This window comes from Brachyhypopomus gauderio, chromosome 15 (assembly GCF_052324685.1).
Source record: "Brachyhypopomus gauderio isolate BG-103 chromosome 15, BGAUD_0.2, whole genome shotgun sequence".
NCBI lineage: Eukaryota > Metazoa > Chordata > Actinopteri > Gymnotiformes > Hypopomidae > Brachyhypopomus > Brachyhypopomus gauderio.
Genome location: NC_135225.1, coordinates 10,221,745 through 10,241,398, shown reverse-complemented (window position 1 = coordinate 10,241,398; position 19,654 = coordinate 10,221,745). Strand labels below are relative to the sequence as shown.

The 19,654-nt window shown below is 44.6% G+C and overlaps 3 protein-coding genes across 3 annotated transcripts in view; 1 reads left to right on the top strand and 2 right to left on the bottom strand.

Moving 5' to 3' along the window:
• Positions 1–286: 286 nt before the first annotated feature.
• Positions 287–4,031, bottom strand: rab33bb (RAB33B, member RAS oncogene family b). The gene is made up of 2 exons (XM_076975384.1): positions 3,644–4,031; positions 287–2,623 (listed from the first exon to the last, which is right to left on the bottom strand). The coding sequence occupies exons 1-2, from the start codon at positions 3,848–3,850 to the stop codon at positions 2,159–2,161; spliced, it is 672 nt and encodes a 223-aa protein (XP_076831499.1). The 5' UTR covers positions 3,851–4,031; the 3' UTR covers positions 287–2,158.
• A 903-nt stretch (positions 4,032–4,934) lies between these two features.
• naa15b (N-alpha-acetyltransferase 15, NatA auxiliary subunit b) lies at positions 4,935–17,288 on the bottom strand. The gene is made up of 20 exons (XM_076975369.1): positions 17,025–17,288; positions 14,019–14,103; positions 12,650–12,754; positions 12,013–12,170; positions 11,545–11,679; positions 10,452–10,605; positions 9,919–10,038; positions 9,711–9,806; positions 9,524–9,630; positions 9,235–9,307; positions 8,953–9,122; positions 8,263–8,415; positions 8,039–8,167; positions 7,689–7,902; positions 7,338–7,531; positions 7,136–7,244; positions 6,899–6,997; positions 6,588–6,731; positions 6,376–6,473; positions 4,935–6,115 (listed from the first exon to the last, which is right to left on the bottom strand). The coding sequence occupies exons 1-20, from the start codon at positions 17,076–17,078 to the stop codon at positions 5,915–5,917; spliced, it is 2,598 nt and encodes an 865-aa protein (XP_076831484.1). The 5' UTR covers positions 17,079–17,288; the 3' UTR covers positions 4,935–5,914.
• Positions 15,761–19,654, top strand: part of clgn (calmegin) — an 18,198-nt gene continuing 14,304 nt past the window's right edge. Inside the window, exon 1 of the mRNA XM_076975372.1 lies at positions 15,761–15,880. The gene's annotated coding sequence lies outside the window, so the exon portion shown is untranslated. The remainder of the gene's footprint in view (positions 15,881–19,654) is intronic.

Below are 19,654 nucleotides of genomic sequence, written 5' to 3'. Positions count from 1 at the left end.
GGTCTCTTTCCCCCACTTACTTTTTCTTTCCAGTAGCATCATTGTGTTGAATGTGACACCTGGGTGATTGTGGGTGTTGGTGTGACATTCAGTAAACTTTCACTCTCTATATAAAATGCTAGTGAGGCTGAAGGACCTTCAGAGTCTTCAAATGCCTTCTTTACCCAGTGTGTTCAACCACATGGACAGAGAGACGGGTTCACACTGCAACAGGTTGCGTACGTCATATACTAGACAGAACCTAGTGCCAGACCTCCACAGAATGAACACAACATGAAGAGGTGAATGTGTTTGAGCAAGTTTGCATTTTATTTTCTTCCATGCACAAGGTGGACTTTGGATTTAAAAACAAACACTCAGAATGAGGCTAACATGGAGAAGCTTTGGGTTAAGCTTAAGACTGGAGTGTCAGAATAATCAATCAATGCCAAAATAACAAGAGTATCACCAAAAACAGCTCCATACATCATTATGGACCAACACTGGGGAGCTTAGAAACATCACATCAGGAAGACTTAAAAACAGAGAGGTGGGCTAGCTAAAATAGTCTTAAAACCCTGCAGAAATCTGGGACAAAGTGCTATGAACAGATGAGAAGAAGCTGAAGCTCCATCAGTGTAATGGCATGAGGAGAGCGAGGCAAGAACATGGAGACTCCTGATCTCAGGCATCACAGCACCCAAGTAGACGGCAATGGAACTGCCTCTCCTCTCTCTGTTAATGACTTTGTTAATGGCGTGACCACTGACGAAGGCAGCAGAGTGAGCTCAGAGGCACGGCGAAGCATTTGAACTAATCCGAGCACAACCTAAAACGCATTACTAAAGAAACCAGGATTGTTTTATGGCCAAAGAGTGGAATGTGCTTGCCTGGCTGATAACCAGACCCAAATTTCTCAGAGCACGCCTTTCACCCAAAAACCTGAAGCTCAAGTGGAAGACGTGAGACAAACAAGGAAGTGAAACTGCATTGCTAGGCAGGATAATCACAGCTGCTTGATGTACGTGCATTTGTGATAAAATTCAATTAGTTTAAATGAAATTTCCATCCCACTAACATTATAGTCAAGAGTCATTTCAAATGTGCTGGAGTAGCTATAGAGCAAAAACAACCAAAAACCACCTGCCTGATTACTCACACTGTATCTGATGTCGATTTTACTGGAATCCCAGTGGTTTTCACTGCATTACTGGAAACCTTCCATTATTAAATATTTCATTATAAGACTTTAATGTTGATCAAAATTCAGTTTTTCATTTAATTAAGGTTAGTAAAACAACACAAGGTGGACCAGTACCATTTGTATTCATTTACTTGACAAGTACAATCTGTCACACACACACACACACACACACACACACACACACACACACACACACATACACAATTTTACAGGGCCCTAACAAAACAAAATGGTGAGATTACTTAGATGTTAGCCTCAGCTGTTAACATATACTTATTTAAAAGATGATGTTTTTATCTGGAGCCTTTTACCATGACATGAGTTAGAACATTGTGGGCAGCGGTCTGAGAGGCATATACATAAACTGTGGAAATTCATAAAACGTTCATTGTAGCCAGTAGCCCAACCAGATTGAAGGCCATTCTGAATGGACATTTACCAGGTTGTCATCAGCGGGCTGACTTGAAAGGAAACAAGAATAGAGTTATGACATCACAGCGATGATGGGACCTAAAACAGAACAACAGAATCTTCAACTCTTTTGCTAAACAACTTTGTGGAGAGCTCCAGTGACCACTTCTGTGTACCAACAGCTTCCCTTTCAACAATGCAGCACTTAAGGCAGCCTGCAGCCCATATCCTTCAGAGGACAGATAGGCTGACGAACAACTGCCCTTGTGATTCTGTCTCAACGCTTATATCAGCCATGCTACATGGACTAAGGGGAGACAGGTTTGACAGTATTAGAAGGCTGAGGGGGTGCAGCGTCTTTCTGCAGCCTTGATCCCACAGCACCCCACCACTGAACACTTTAGTGATCTCCCCATACTCCTGGCTCAAGCCATCAGCTCATTGAAGAGACTTTGGTGAGTTGTAAACAATATGTGTAATCAGGGTAGACACTAAACTGTAGCGCAGGGTTCTCCCATGACCAAGATTGTGAAGCAGAGCTGGTTTAATCTCCAAATAGCTCCATCAGCAGCTGCAGGCCCAGAGCTCCTTACAGTTGCCCTCTGCTTTGGCAGGGAGTTTGAAGCTCTCAACCACCACTGCCCTCCCTCCTCTCCATCTCCCTCCTCCCTGCCTCTTCAGCCGGTGAGCCAGCGCCGTGAAGACTGCGTCTACCTGCTCGCCGGCGCCACCTCTGGCCGAGCAGAGGTGGAAGGGCATGGCGTGGACCTCCGCCAGGTGGCGAGCCTGCTCGACGACGGCGGCGGTGGTCACCGATGGCACCAGGTCCGCCTTGTTGCCGACGAGGACGCGGGGCACGTCCGGGCTCAGAGAGTGCTGCCGGCACTCCTCCAGCCAGAGGGGCAAGCTGCGGAATGACGACACGTCTGAGACGTCGTAGACGAACACCGCGGCGTGCGCGTCACGGTAGTAATGCTGCACCATGCTCTTCCGGAAGCGCTCTTGGCCCGCCGTGTCCCACAACTGCACCTGAGAGGAAGGAACCTATTTTATTAGGAACCTGTACACTCTCTGCCCAGTTTACTTCGCACACTTGTTTTACAGTACATTTCATATAAGCTAATTTGCAATCTGTTAGCATGCAGCTGTCCGTTTGTGACCACAGGTCCACTATGGATATTATGAGAGGCAGACCATTCTCAGCACATTAGTACTGTTATGACATGATGGCTCGGAGTGTGAAGCTTGTTCGTGTTGATCAAGCATATGATGCTCTTGTCTTTACAGTGTGACTGATAGGCTTAGTGGGGGCTACCACTACAAAAATCCAGCTAATGTAATGTAGTCAGAAACTTTCAACAGCAAGAGGATGGCTAATAAAACGAATGTTTAGAATCAACAGTATCTACACATAATCACATACGAAATATGCACCTGCTTCTAATGACTGTTAATAATTAATAATATTAAATTAATAATAATCTGCATGCTATCAGTGTCGCACGAAGAAACACACACAGTGGTGCTAATGTTCCTTTATAATACGGAGGATTAGGTGATTCGTGTGTTCAACAGGCGTCCGTCTTTCGTTTCCTCTTTCTAGCGGACGCAAAACCCCCTCAAACAATATGTGATTCATTTCTGTTTCTGAACGCCCCTTTGGAAGTACATGGGAAATACCAAAAACAAAAGACTTTAAAATGTAAGTTGAATTCATTATGTCTGTAATGGCAGAATAAAAAAACATCCAATTCAGACATTGAATTACTTGAATTATACATATAATTCAATTGTAATTAAAATATAATTAAAATACTTGAAATATATACATATAGATATAATTATTACATATTTACATTACATATATATTTACACTAATATATAAAATGTGTTTATGTATGTGTGTGTGTGTATATATTACACACACACACACACATATACACACACCTATAATATTACCTAGCGTACATAAGCATGTTACAGTATCTGCTTAGCTGAATATCACGACTACGAAATTCTTCCACGTTGCACTCTAACAGAATGCTTTACCTTGATTTTCTCTCCTTCAATATCCAGAATTCTTTCTCGGAAATCAACACCAATAGTCGATTCGGTTTTACTAGGAAACTGGCCCTTGCAGAACCGGTAGGCGAGGCACGTCTTTCCCACCCCAGAATCTCCTATGACTATGATTTTAAAGGTGCGGGAGTACGCCAGGGGCTGCCGCCGCTCACCGCGCTGTAAAGACGATTCCATTCCTCCGATTTGCGGTTAAGTTGCTAAAACTACACTCAAGCACTACGAACATTCATAATTACTATCCGAGGAGTCTGTGTGCGGTATTAAAGTGCTCACAACACTACCTATTTCTTCGGTCCGTGATCAGTTTCGTGTCTGCTCCCCGCTCAAGCTGAATTGATACTAATTTAAATGAGCGCTGCTGAGGTTGGAAGAGGAAACTAGCCCGGCTTACTCACCATAAAGGATGCTTGACCTTAATTCCGCATCTGAAACAAATGTTGCGTAAGCGTCTACTTTTCTCTATAAAAAACGACTTAATAGTGATTTGTGGTACTTTGTTCACCGCGTCCAAAAGATTTTAAACGTCTTATTAATTGTTTTTGCAAATGCTGGATCGATATTTGCACCACACGCATCATGTACATCACAAAGCACATGTGGGCTCCTTCACGCCCCCTTGTGACCACACGAATATCTGGCTGAAACACGACGTGCATCAAAAACTTAAGACACAAACTTTTGACATATCAGACGATTTTAAAGTTTTGAGACAATTTATTAAAACGCTTTTTGATACCCCTTCTGTCACAAGAGGACAAATGTGCACAGCTGAAATGTAAGGTGCCAAATTGTGCTCGTTTAAAAACGGCAAATTATATTTTTGTATAATTCAGTACATTTTTAACTGTAACCTATTGCAAAGTCCTGTGTTGTGACCATTTTAAGAGGAAGTACACAATCCCTTTTCACTACTTTCAACAATAAAACGGTCAGTATTGCCCTGACAGATGAAGGACCATGTGCGAAGACCATGCAGCAGACCTGCACTATAGGGCCTTGGCCAGTCTCCATTTACTGACACCGTATTTTAAATTGTGCTACGATTTTGAAGCCTTTCGTGCCTAGTCATTTCTATTATCAGTCTACATGAAGCATAGCAATACAACGTTTATGTTATAAATCTGTATAAAATGTTACATAGTAAATCATGTTCCTAAAAAGAACTTATCTGATAATGCTCTTCATACGGAATCCATTTTAGGATTCAGTGGACTTCACCATTGAAAGAGAGGCTAGTATTTAAGCTGTAAGGTATAGACTTGTACCAAATTTATGCTTTTTCATTCTTTGATTTTTTTATTACAAAAATCCATATCATACAACAAATGTATTATTTCACACTGTAACCGGATTAAGGGCAAAAAGAGTGTGGAGGAGAGTGACCAAAGCAAGAGAGGAGAGAGCAAAGAGTGACCTGAACGTTCACTACACGTCTGCTTGCACTCTACCACAACTGCTGTTCTAATCGTCTCACTAGTGATGAGCAGTAAGTGCTTAGGGCACAGGGGAAGGGGCCCTAGGAGCCAAGGGCCTGACTTTAACCCAAAGACAAGTGACAAGTGAGTAGTATCAACATTACAGACTGGCATCCACCAAGCAGTTTCCAAGCAACCTCCCCAATAACTCCACCCCTTCATCAGCATACCCCGCCCTATCTCAACCTCCCCAAAGTTCAGTATCACCGCCCCGCCCCAGACTACAAAACAACTTGGTGTGGTTTTTACACCAATACAGATCAGAAACATGGCGCTCCAATCACTCCAGAACTCATTTTATGACATTTTTATTTTTTTCCATATAAATTATTCTTTAAAACGGGTGGGGTGGGTTGGGGATGAGTTCGAATCAGCTTGGTCGTTGACTATGGCATTCCTGGTCATCTTCAGTTATGCCACCCACACAGTACAGCTCCCTTCCTTCAGACACTGTTCAGAAGAGGACGCGTGTTGTGTCCATTTCTCAGTTAGAGAGTAGTCATCAGCAAGGTTAAAAAAGTAAAATGGCCTTTTTTTTTATTCTTCTCCCTTCCTCCCCCCACCCCTCTTCCTCTTCCCATTCTTCCTCATCCTCTCTGCAGATCACAACCTCCCGGTCCCGATCGTGACGTCAGTGGGGTGGAGGTAACGCCAACATTCAGAAACACGTCAATGGCAACCGTCTCGGGCATCTTCAATATGGCAGTGTTGCCACGCCTACAGTCACGCCCCTCCTTCCTCAGCCCCAGCCCCCCTCAGGTGTTCACATGTCATTGGCTAGCTCCTCCGTTTCCGTGGAGATGTCGCCGTTAACCGCGATCTTTGTGTTCTCCTCGTAGCCGGGCGGCATGAAGGCCAGCGTGTAGGGATAGATCTTATGACACTCTGCCCGGTACGACTCGGCCGCCTCCATGGCGTTTCCTAGGCTACCGTCGCGCAGGCTGTCCAACACTTCCGTGCAGATCTGAGCAGGAAGAGAGAAGCATGCTGGGATTATTGAGGTTCTGTTATATTTCGATGTTCCACAGCACAGGGACGAAGACGTCCAAGTCACTTACTGCTGGGGTTCATTACTGATCGTTCAGTGGATTACATCACAACAAAACATGCTTAAAGTGTAATCAGCTAATAATAACATTAGTTTGGTTAAAGGCTGGGTTTACTGAAGGTGACGCAGCTAACTGCAGTTTTGGTAATAGTTTGTTCTTTCAGTTGTTGTCGTACCTGAATGCTCCTGTTATTAAGTGATTCATCCAGTGCCATGGCAAGTTCCACCGCCTTCTTCTCCGTTGATGGGTCCAAGTAGAACATACTTTTGGCAGCTTAAGGGAAAGATGTGGGGATAAAGTTGGACTTGGGCTCATGATATTTGCATTGGTGTACATACCACCACCCTGTGTGCATGTGTGTGTGTGTGTGTGTGTGTGTGTAAGTACCTGCTAATCGATGAGGAATGGAGTTGGAGTGTTTGCTAAGGAAGGCCTGGTTGAAGCTGTTGACATTACTGTCACCGAAAAGCCGAGAGATCTCCTGTTTCAGAACCGTGACGACAGGTTCCGCCAGGTCTTTAGTCTCAGACACTGCCAGGACGAGACCAGACTGCATCAGAACCAGCCCGCTGAGACAGAACCAAGCCTTACAACTCAGGCCACTAGTAGGTTTAGTAGGCATATCAATGACACGACAAAGGGTGGTTGGCCCAAGTTACTGAGACAGCAGAGAGTGGAGCAACACACTGGGGTCTCACCTCTTTTGAAGAAGCGTACTAGACACTGGTGAAGCCATGGATGATCAAGGTCTATAGCTGAAGCTCTCTTCACAGACTGCAACATTAACAAGAACTTCTCTGAAAGACAAGGCAGAGCCTTTAATACCAAGCTTAAACCGAAGACTCGCGAGGCTGCCATGACAAACATGTTGTAGGATGGTAATTCAAAAGCCCTGGCTTTTTAGGAATGGCTACCTGTTGAACATTTTTTCCTACCTTTTCTGAAGTAGATCTCAAAGGCCAGGAGGTGAGTTTCTATCTTATTCTTCACCAGATTTTTCATAGGAATCAGGAACTTCACAGCCTCATCCAAGGGGTTCTCCACCTGCAGATGGACAACAAAATCAAAAGGGAAGGGTTCACAGATTAGAGTGCTCTCCTCAGCTGACTACTATGCTGGCTTTAGAACAGTGCACACCTTAGCCAGTTTCTCTGGTATGAGTTCCTCTTTGGGTCCACCAATCTCCTCATCGTCATCCTCTTTCTTTTTCTTCTGGTTCTTGAGCAGTTTTTCCTTCTCCGCATTCTTCTTCTCTTCCTCCAGCTGAGCCTTCTTCTGGGCTCGCCTCTGCTTGTTCCGCAGTTTCTTCAGTTCTTTGTCCGTCAGGTTTCCTGTTGGAACACACACCACCACCACCCCACACACACACATCTTAACTTCACTTTAAAAGCGACCCCACTTCACAGAGCGTTTGTGTTAGCCTCTTCTCGGGGGGCGGACACGGACGGACGACGACATCGTTTCTTTGAGTGTGCTTGCATGCATTACCAGTGTCAGCCTGTAGCTCCTTGCTGTCGTCGATTAGCGGGTTGTCATGCAGGTCCAGGTAGATTTGGACAGCGGCGCTTGCAGCTTTGCAGTAGAAGGGGTGCGTGCGCAACACGTCCTCCAGCTTCAACAGGTCCACGTACGAGCGGAGCGTCATCTTACGCATGCAGTACGTGTGGAAGTCAAACTGATCGTCCGTTATCTCCACAAAGTGCTACGACAGAAAGGACAAACGTTCAGCCAGGAAACCACACCGCAGTTCATTACAAACCACGTTAAAACATCCTGTACACGGTCGACGGGACAATGCCACGGCTCCGAAACCAGGACAGTTCAAGAGGAGAACTCACCCGCTCAATCTCATGGCACTTTTTCAGGGCTTCTCCATATTTGTTCATGGATTTAAAGGCCAGTGCGCACTCTGTCTGAAACCACATACACTGCATCTCGTTCAAGTTCTCTACTGCAGACGCTCCTTCCTGGAGGAGAGAGAGAAAAGAAAAATGGGAGTGAACACACATTCGTCGTTGTCGCTGCTGACCAATCTTCCGCATGCATGCACACAACTACCTACCCGTGTGAACTTGGAGCACATCTCCTCAGCCTCTTTGAGCAGGCCTGCTTTGAGCAGGTACTTTGCACATTTGGAGTTAATGAAGCGATCAGCAGTGTCCAGTGCCTGGGCCTCATCCATCCATCGTGCCGCCTCACGGATGTTCCCAGCATGCTGTGGGAAGAGGTAAGACGTCAAAGTTCACAGGACAAAAAGAACATTTCGTTCTAAAGCAGAGGTTGCACGTTTTTCATTCTAGACAGTCTGTAGTTAGACTGAACAACACCTGGATCCAATGAAACGATTTTCCACACACCTACAAATAAGTACTCAAATGCGTTTTCGAAACCATCCGCAGCATATCATGACCATGCTCAGAAGGTTTGCATTTGGTTTGCAGTGTTATTCTGTTAGCTTCTGCTCCCACTTATAATGAATGAGTGTCTGACTCAGGAGGGGAGACAAATAGGTGTTCAGGTCTTTGTCCTGAGAGAACGCATCTGCCTTAGAGGAGGTGGAGTCCAGAGAAACCCGTGACGTAGGTGTGCATACTCCATCAGATAGCCAACCACACACCTGCATAACCACACTCATTCACCAACACCCACAACAGCCCTCAACTCTGTGGACAACCTTGACCACCAACTCATCATTCTGAGCGCTAGTTTCTGCAGAGAAAAAGAGTGTGTGCAATTGTGTGTGTGTGTGTACCTTATATATCTTAGCTTTGACCAAAAAGAGCTCAATAAGAGTCGGCGTGCTTTCTATAGCAGCGTTGATGTACTCCAGAGCCAGCGTCTGCTGGCCAATCAGGTCGTAGTGCTGCGCCAGGAAGTACTGCACCCACAGTAACGTGGTGGGCGGTTCCTCCTTCCCATCGTCTGTAAGGGAAGCGAAAATCAGCCAATCAGACAACAGGAAGTGCACAAACAAAGTCACGTCTGACCATGTAAGGAATTCAAAGTGCAACCACATAAGGGAGCCACTGCTTACCGTTTGGATTAAACATTCGGCAGCTATTTAAAGAGGTTTCAAAACCTACAACTAACTCTTCAATTATTGCCACCTGCAAATGAGAAGAACAAACTTTAACTCGGTCAACGGTTCCATTTCAGTTCTCCATTACTCAGTCTGTTTCACAAGGATGTGAGGTCATTCCCTCTGCCATCTTCTCTGCCCGTCTTAAGAGGGCTCACGTTAAGACAGCATCCGAGCTTCTGCTAGCAGGGCACATACGCTACAGAATGGCTGTGTGTGTGTGTGTGTGTGCCAGAATCCTCACCTTGTCCTTGTCCAAATAGAGGGGCTTGAGTGTAGTGAAGACAGGCGGGCAACCTTTACTGAAGTTCATTCTTAAGTACTTATCCAGACACTCACGGAACCTCTCCCCTAAAAGAGAGATGGTTTCCCTCAACCTGGATACCATTTGTCAGCCGAGACAGGACTGATTTAAAGGTGGTATTACATACCAGACAGGAAGTTCAGTGGCAGCCTTCGGGGCACTAGGCCTTTAGGGTATTTTACCCAAGCCTCCTCATAGATCTTCAGCCTCTCTTCTGTAGTGGCTGCATGCATGGGCACATACGCACACACACACGCACACGCACACACACACGTTGTAGGTTTCCAGTACATGCCATGCATGTTATTTCTTTCTGCTACGGGAACAGCAAATACCAGGTTTGAGGGCTTTCTCCAGGCCGTGGTAGTAGGACCAGTTCTCTGGGTTTCTCTCCTGCAGTCTCCTGTACACACCCGCCGCCTCCTCAAAGCGGCCCAGACTGAGCAGCAGTTCTCCTGCGCAGACACACGACCATTAGCATGTGCACCAGTCTGCTCTTTCACAGAGCAAATCAAGCAGTGAACCCAAGGAGACAGCAGGTTGAGCACATCGGCCCTCTGCAAGAGTCCAGGGGTCCACAGGATCCAAGATGTTCCGCAACTCAGAATAGGTTTTATCTACATTACAACCAGTCAAGGACCTGACCCAGATATTACAGAGAGGTACCATCCCACCCAACTCAGACAGACACACACAAACATTTACACATACATTTATTTTGTATTTTGATAAATTTTTCCTTATTACAGTAACTACAGGAGAAGAGAATATCTGTGTTAGCTTGTTGGTAAGCAGGGTGGCTCGGTCAGACAGAGAGGACATTCACACGTACGTGTGTGTGTGTGTGTGTGTGTGTGTGTGTGTGTACCTCTGGTTTCCTCCACAGCCAGCTTATCACAGATCTGTTTCTCGTAGGTGATGAGATGCTCCAAGGCCTCCTTAAGGAGACCTGCTTCTCTGAGCACTTGATTCTGATACAGCAGCAGCTCACTGTACTCGTAATCCACCTTATCTGGGGATGTCTGTCACACACATACAAAGAGAAAGCAAGATAAAGTTAGACCACATACTTATGCAAAAGGGATTGTCAAAGTTATACCAAGGGAAAATTCTGACCAAATGTTATCAGAACCTATGAAAACAAGACACCAGAGGACCTCTAAACACAAGCAAATAGAAGTACATCACCCAGAAAATGGCAAAAGCAAAGCGCTTTGAACTAAATGTCAGTTCAGCATTTAATGCTGATACGTGCCACCCCATGACTTCCTTCAAGGCATGCTGGGACAAAGACAGGAAGTGGGAGTGGGAGCCGCCTACCATGGCAACAGGCAGGTTACAGACCACATCACACTCATTCCATCACACCCTTCACCTCTCCCACCATCACCCTGCTCTTCTGGCCTCCGCCCAAGCCCCACCCACACCCTCGGTCCTGCCACGGGGCTGCTGATCATGCTCACGAGCACCCAGACAGCTGATGAGACACTCTCACACTCACTCACTCTCACACTCTCTCTCTCTGACACACACTCACTCTCTCTCTGTCACACTCACTCACTCTCACACTCTCTCTCTCTCTCTCACACTCTCTCTCTCTCTCTCACACTCACCCTCACACTCACTCACCCTCACACTCACTCACTCACTCACTCTGTCACACACTCACTCTGTCACACACTCTCTCTGTCACACACTCTCTCTGTCACACTCTCTCTCTGTCACACTCTCTCTCTGTCACACTCTCTCTCTGTCACTACCTCACCCACTTCAGCCTAGGCAGAAACCAAGTGGAAGCAGATTGGCAGGTGTGAACAGCGGGCTCATCCACATCTGCCCCCTGCCCTGGCTTCACAGTCTAACGCTTTGGCTCCGCCCCCTGCCTGTAACCCCGCCTCCTGAATGTGACCCCGCCGCTGCACGTGTGCCATTGTGATGCCACCTGCTGCGTGTGACTCTACCTGCTGCGTTTTCCGGAACTCTTCGATAATCTTGGCTGCCATCTCATAGTCCTCCAGCAGATGGTACGCAATAGCATAGCCAATCCACGATGCCCGCTGGGCAGGCCGTAACTGTAGCAGCTGGTACCTGGTCTCCTGTTTGCACACACACATCGAGTAAAGGTCTGCCTTTGCTATTCCTAATTACAACAATACAGCAAAACATCACACCTTAAACTATCTATACACCTTAACTATCTATCTATACTATACAAAAGCAGCACTGTTGTATTATGCACTATGGGTGTATTATGTTTAGCCAGTTAGCTGGCGCTGCTCTCCAAAACAACTTAGACTGGCCAGAATTAGCAGTGGACCCTTCAGACTTCACACCCAAGAGCTGCCTCGCTCCACCTCCTCCTGCTCCAATTAGGACGGGCAGTGGCGAGGAGCGTCTCCCTCCCAGCACGTCCGCCCACACCCCCTCACCCTGTAGCCCTCCAGGTCCCGCATTTGGATCTGCAGCAGGGAGAGGTCCCGCAGGATCTGCAGGTTGTCTTTGTCCCACTTCAGAGCGTTCCTGTAGCACTTGATGGCCTCGTCGTACTTCTTGTCCGAGCGCTGCAACAGTCCGTACACATGCCAGCCTGCACAGGGTCAGGTTAAGGTCAAGCAACAGTGACCACCCCCCCTCCCACACACACACACACACACACACACACACACACACACCTAACAAACTCCTGCTAAAATTACAAATAAAGAAACAAAAGGTTACTTAAAGAAATAATGAGATGTGCTTCTCTGCCTACCCTTGAGCTCAGGGGGCGTTACAGAACAAGACCACAATCTGTGATGCACTATACTATTCTGCAATGTGTGTGTGTGAGAGAGAGAGAGAGAGAGAGAGAGAGAGAGAGAGAGAGAGATAGATATCGGCTGGTGGTGTCAGCACAGATCACAGTCAGGCACAGGGCGGGAACCTTGGCCTTGTTCCATCATCGCCAGCAGCAGGAACATCAGAGATGGGCTTAATGCATGCACACACTCCTGTACATGAAACATGCAAACGTGTGGCCTCGTGCACACATGCCTGCGCATACACACACCCGGTGCATAAGGATACAGACATGGCTCTTCAGGTCGTTGCGGAGTCCTCTGCGGACCAGCTCGTACGCCTCCTCCTTTTTCCCAAGACAGTTGAGCGTGAGCCCCTTCATCGCCAGCGTCTCTGCAGAGGTCACAAGGGATCACACGCCAGAACACCACACAGCCAGTTTAATCCTGCATGGTCTACTTCCCACTCTAATCCTCTGGTAAACCAAAACACTCTCAGCTCCATCAGCTGTCCAGGAACCAGGCATAGGCATTAGGGATGCACCGAAAATTCGGCCACCGAAAATTTTCGGCCGAAATGGCTTAAATTTGCATTTTCGGTTTTCGGCCGAAATACTTTCATCACCGAAACAACACGGCCGAAACAATGTGTTGTGATGACGCAAACAAAAATCGCCACCTGCACGCGCTTATTTGGATAAAGGCTAGCAAAAAAGTTTTCCAGTGATGGCGCCGAGGCAAAGGACATTACACCAAAAATTATGGAATTCGTTGCCTTAGACGATCAGCCGTTCTCTGTCGTAGAGGATGTGGGATTTCGTAGGCTAATAGAGCACATTGAGCCCCGTTATGTTTTGCAGGGCAGACGACATTTCTCAGAAGCGTGTTTACCTGAGCTGTTTAATGTTGTTGCAACTCGCGTCACGTTTTTATGAGAGAATTTATATTTATCTTTCAGGCCAGTCAGTTATAATTAAATTTAACTCGTATAAAATACATATATTTATCCTCTCAGATAAAAACGGTCTGCAAGCGAGTTAAATTTAATTAGTGGTCGGCCCTTGTCAGCGTTATCGCCGTTAACGGCCCACCACTAATTTTATTTTATAATATGCATTACTGTAATGTCAGTGCTAAATAAATATTTTCAAATCAAATTTTGTAGTCGATTTATTCTTTGAAAAGCAATGCCTTGATTTTAGTGAGGTTAGCCAAAAATCCAATGTTACTAATAATTGGCATAATGTATTTCGGTGATTCGGTTTTCGGCTTTCGGCCTTGGTTTCCTCATTTTCGGTTTTCGGTTTCGGCTAAGAATTTTCATTTCGGTGCATCCCTAATAGGCATGTGGGCCAAATGCCAATCATTTGCAAGGAAAGCTTTGCTGCATTTGAATTCTTTGAAAACACAAGCAATGCATTAATATAATGTTACTCATCCAGAGAGCATATAATTAAAAACACTTCATGGGGCTGTAATGGCACCTAGATGAGTCTTACAGTACAAGTTCTTCAGGTGCACATGACAATCACAAAAGCATGAACTATTTGCTAATACGCCCATGCGTGTGATGGAGAAGCTTCTAGCTTTGCAGTCTGCAATGTTTACGTTACAGAGCGTCCGAACAAACTTGGTGAAGGACAATGCCAGTGTCTTACCTCCATGCTCACAGAACTTGGGGTTGGACAAAATCTGCTTGCAGAATTTCAGCCCATTTCTGTACTGTTTATGCTCATAGCATCGCTAGAAATAAGGAGATAAAGGACAATCAAATTAATTAATATGGATCATTAAAGCATTGCTTTTTAGGTTTAAAATGTTAGCAAACAAACAAAGGACATTTAGAAGGAAAACACACACGAGTCATACTGGCATATCCAACCAGGTAAATTGCATTAGCATGCATACAATATACATTTACGGCATTTAGCAGATGCTCTTATCCAGAGCGACTTACAAAGTGCTTTGCTTCTGATCACAGAATACATCCTAGGTAACAGTACGGATAGGCCAGAATTCAAGACACCATTGAGTCAGACTACAATGGCAATTTCAGAACAACGGCAAGTGGTATCAGCTGAGTTAGTGCTCTGGTAAGAACACCACAAACATGTGAGTTTTCAGTCTACGCTTGAAGATAGCAATAGACTCTGCAGTCCTAGCAGCTAATGGAAGATTGTTCCACCATCTTGGAGCCAGGACCGAGAATAGTCTGGAACTTTGTCTTCCATGAGACTTTAAGCATATACAAGTGTATTAAGTGTACAAAATGCATAAAATGCATGACACTCGGATATTCATGTGTTAAAACATCCTGGTACGGCACATACAAGTGACCACAAAACATTTTATGCTTCAACTTGAAGCCACAAACTGGCTTTGAAAGTAGAACACTAAACCTTGTGAGTGGCAGTCAGCATTATTTCTCTTCTGACATTTTTTTCATTTATTCACACTTACTTAAAAGTTCAGCTAAGTGCATGCTTCAACAGAACTTCACCAAAACTGCACATTCCAACTGTGTATCGCAACACTGGGGCAGCAACAATATGCAACTTCACCCAACCCTGTGCAGAACGTGCCCTACAATGCAAGTACCACAGGGAAACCATAAAAGACCCGTCAGCACCTGCACCATTATTTACTAATCAGTCCCAAGCTAGACAGAGATGAACACAAAGACGCGTTAAAAAGCTGAAAACGCTTCCATGTATTTATTTGTACAATTTTTGGTGCTTATTTGTGCCAAGGGGTCATAAAGAAGGTTTGCTTCTAGATCCAACCAAATTTGTCAATCTACATATGATGCAATATAGCAACTCTTGCTGTATAACTAACCACAGTATGGTATTTTTGCAATTGAAGTTTGACAAAAAAATAAAGCAGCTTATGTTTAAAACAACTGATCCACAATCCTGATCCTACACTGCTTTATACTACGCAGAACTAGGTGCCTAAAACTTGAATCCAACCTGGAATTCAGGAAGCCCACAACTCAACATTTATGCACACTGTCAAATTATGCAGTCACGCATCGATTCAGAGAAAGTCTTTACACAAACAGCTTAAAATGCCTAATTTAAAAAATGTGGATATTGTAAACTCTTAGCAATTACGCATCGTATATCGCATGCACTTTAGCTAGTCCTGACGACATATTTTGTCGTATTTATCCAATTCTAATACGAGAAAACAAACTAAAAATATTATCAACGCTCAATGAAAACGTCTAATTGTGCTCCCTGCTCTACTGAATCGTTATGGGATGATGCAGAACTGCAAGTCTAATTTTCACACTCAAGTTTGTGATTAAAATGTTTACTCGATTTATCGGTTGGTTGGAGCCAACTTAGCTGTCCGTTTCCCATTTAGACAATGCCTAAGCAATTTTTACTCTCATGTCTTTTCAACAGGCCTTAATGTCTGGCAAATTAGTATTTAAATGAAATGAACTGAGGCGGCAGCACGTTTACAGCCTGGCCGAGTTCACGCCTCATCCACCAGGTCTAACGTGCGCTGGGTGAGTACGCTAGTGGCTACACTCTCCACACCTCCGCCAGGTAGTTAACGGCCCGCAAAAAAAATCACGTAAAGTTATGCACAGTGTAAAGAATGCAAATTGCAACGATTTATGGATCCGTTTCAAATGTGTAAATGTGCTCTAACGGCCGCAAGTAGCTATCTAGCACACGGATTAAACAAAAGTCTCGTCCTACTAGCAGGCCCGGTCCGTTAGCAGTAACGCAGTTAGCCTAACTAGCCTAATGCTAACTAGCCCCTTCAGTAACAGCTACGCCACAGCGCACAAGCTAAACTAAAGTGGTGAAACACGGGTGGCAAGAACTTCCGTCAAATGTTTAAACATACCGAAAGCATATCACTGTCAAAAAGTACACGAAATGTGGGGCTGAGAATAGTCTACAAACTAGATATCTATGTAGAAACTACCGAGCCGTTGCTGTTAACTAACCTTCACAACAGAACTTCTCCGCCTCAGTGAAACATGCACGTTAGCCCGTCGACTATCTGCCTCAACATACGAGCGTAACGTCAAAATGTTAAAATATAAAGTTACTACTGCATTTTCTCTGTGGCTTTAAAAGTTAACGTTAGCTGGCTTTACAAATCCCGACTACCAAGACAGCTAGCTTCCCCAAGCTAACCCCGAGCTAAGAGAGCTCAACACTAATCTCGCTAACGATCACTAGGCAACGTTAACTGGTGTGGTGACTCAGGACATCACGACCAAACTTTAATAAACGAGTGTAGGTGAAATTATTACGTTCTGAAAGCGCGTTTGTGTTTATATATATATATATATATATATATATATATATATATATATATATAACCAGGTAAATAAAATGTCTCTTTATAAACAAAAGGCAGCTAGACTGCCTCAATTGGGCTTACATGTCTAGCTAACTGGGAACAGTAAGTTGAGCGCACGCTAGCTGGCCGGCTAGCTAACCTCCATTTGACAGCGAGTATATCCCGGGCCGGGGAGTGTTTATCATCATGCGTTCACTAGCACGGCCGCTAAGGTTAGCTTACTCCACCAGCACTGCACTTTATGTCGATCTCGTAGCTGAAGTAAATGGAGAGGCCATGCACACATTGTACCGGTAACACCAGATCAGCTACAGCAATCAGCACGAACTCACCAAAATCCTTTTAAAGAGAGCGTTTTCTTTAGGCGGCAGGGTGACTGTCGGCATCGTTTAGAGTAGCTAAACAGTATTTCCTCGGGTTCAGCACATGTGAAACGAGTGTGGGTGAGTAGCTGCGTCTCCCCGATCTTGCCCCTTGTTCCTCGGATCCTCGCTCGGCTCGACTGCTCCCCTTTTCGGACTCCCTCCACCCTCACGTGGTGACAGAAAAGCCCCTTCTATCCCAAAATGGCCGATGCACTTCTCCTCCGGGTCATGTTGCAAGTTGACAGCTCAGTTTGGTGCAGTTGTATCCTAGTGCCAACAGGCGGCGTAAAGCAAAGTAAATGTGATGCGTCTATCATGCAAACGAGGATATTGCTTTTTTATACGCTACCATCTGTGCACACTGTTTTGTGACCGCCTGAGTTACGGTTATTGGGCTTTAATGCACCATTATTTTCCAAGCAAAAATTCCTTCCCTTAACTAGAAAATAGGGACTGCACATTCAGAATACCGACACGATGCTGAACCTGACATACAATCTTTGGCAACTGTGCAGATTTATTGTCTTTGTAGTTGTATTATCCATGACGTATTCCTTAATATGATGGAAAGTGGCTCTTCAGAATCTAAGTTTACAGCAGTATCAGCTTCTCTCTTCTTCTTTCAAAGTTGTGTTAATGAAGTTTTGAACAATATTTGTACAAACACATATTGAGGAGTCATTTTATTAAGGCACTCCTATCAACCATTGTCCCTAGGGAGAAACACAGTGTTCAGATCATACGCCACTGAGCCAAGACAAGATCTGAGCAGTGATGGTATTTTTCTGTCGACTCATCTATCTGACAACAAAATACTATGGGCATCCTAACCACAGTGCAAGTCTTAGATGTACACATTAATAATAATAACTCATAGCTAATAAACTTCATCAACATTAAGAGTGGATTCAACATTAAGCAACCTCCCTGTAATTTAATAATTTCAGCACAACTAAACCAGAAAACAATCAAAATGACCAACAGTAACCCATGAACAGGAGACTAGTAGAGGAAATTCAATTTTAATTCTCACTGTTGAGGAAGCTGGGAGAAGGCCTTTTAGTGCACAGTGTTGTCAGGACTGTGGCACCATCTGTTTTTACTATATCACTGAAAACCATGACTCACACGAAACCAAATAAGAAACTGAACTGATGATTTGGTTCAAACTTGAATCAGCTACATAACTTCGACAATATCAAATGTATAAACTCTTCTTCTATTTTCAAGCATATGCACATGAGAAGAAGAAATATCACTGACTGTTTTAACAAAAAGCTGTTAACACTGGAATGATCTGGATTTTTTAGATAGAAGAGTGTTGCTACTCTCCGATTGGACATCCTGCAAATATCAATATAGTGCATGCTATAAAAGCATGAAACACGTGATGAAGCCCACATGTGACAGCTGAGGTTCTGCACATGTCTACTTTGCTTGCGCGTGTGTCTTTTCAATAAGAAAAAACACTGAACAGCAGACCCCTCCAAAAAAACAGACAAAAATAATATAGGAGTAATAAACATTTCATGTTGGCTAAATACCACATGGACTTGGAGCACTACTGGACCAATATTCCCCAGAAAAATTAGATGCAAGATGATATTTGATAAATTGACATTTGGACAAAACAAAAACAGCTTGCAACCACTGGTCTGGACAACTTGCAACCACTGAGGGAAATATGAAGTTCAAGTTATGGCAGAAAATTCTTCCACCGAAAGTCAGGACATTAGTCTGGGATCGACATAAGATGTTGGGTCATGCAACATGATAGTGGGCCTCATGCAAGAATCACTTGTATACACAGATCAGTTCTTAAACTGATTCCCGTCCTCAAAGGACCTTGTCATGGTGTGATTATTCTGTTTGACAGCATTTATCTTCTTTTATATTTTTCTATGGATATCTATAGTGAAACCTCCTCTGATCTGCTAGGTCCTGCTGCTAAAGCACCCAGCCATACCAGTCCAGGATGTTAATACTGTCAATCACTGTCCTGGGTGGTATTTGATATGAAGGGTTTAGCACCTAACCTAAATCTGTTAACAGATAATAATTTATTGATCCTGAAGGAAATTGCAGATAGGTTGCTTGTTTGTAGGTAGTGTGCATTACTCTGTATGCTTCCATACATGGTAGTAAGCAATAAAGTGTGGAGTGAGTAAAGGTCATATTTGGTGAGGAGGAGGGAGGAGGTGTACATGCGAATTCTAGATGTGTTGTGTGAGTGCAGTGCAAACTGATTATTCTGCTGCCGAATAGCCTGAGGAAAGAAACTGTCTCAGAACTGGTTGGTTCTGGAATTCATAATGCAATTCTGTCTGCCAGATGGCAGTAGTGAGAAAAGACTGTGGCTTAGGTGGATGGACTCAGTTGTTATCCTCTTTGACTTAAACAGCTTAAAACAGCACTTGGGTATAATTCCAGGATAGATGGTAGTTCAGCTTCTGTGATGTTTGGGCAGCTCATATGACCCTCTGCAGAGCATTTGGTTGAAAATGGAACCGTTTCTGTGCTAGGCAGTCAGAGTGCTGTCAACAGAACAGGGTGAAAATGAGCATGTGGGGGTGCATACCAAACCTCACATTTCTGAT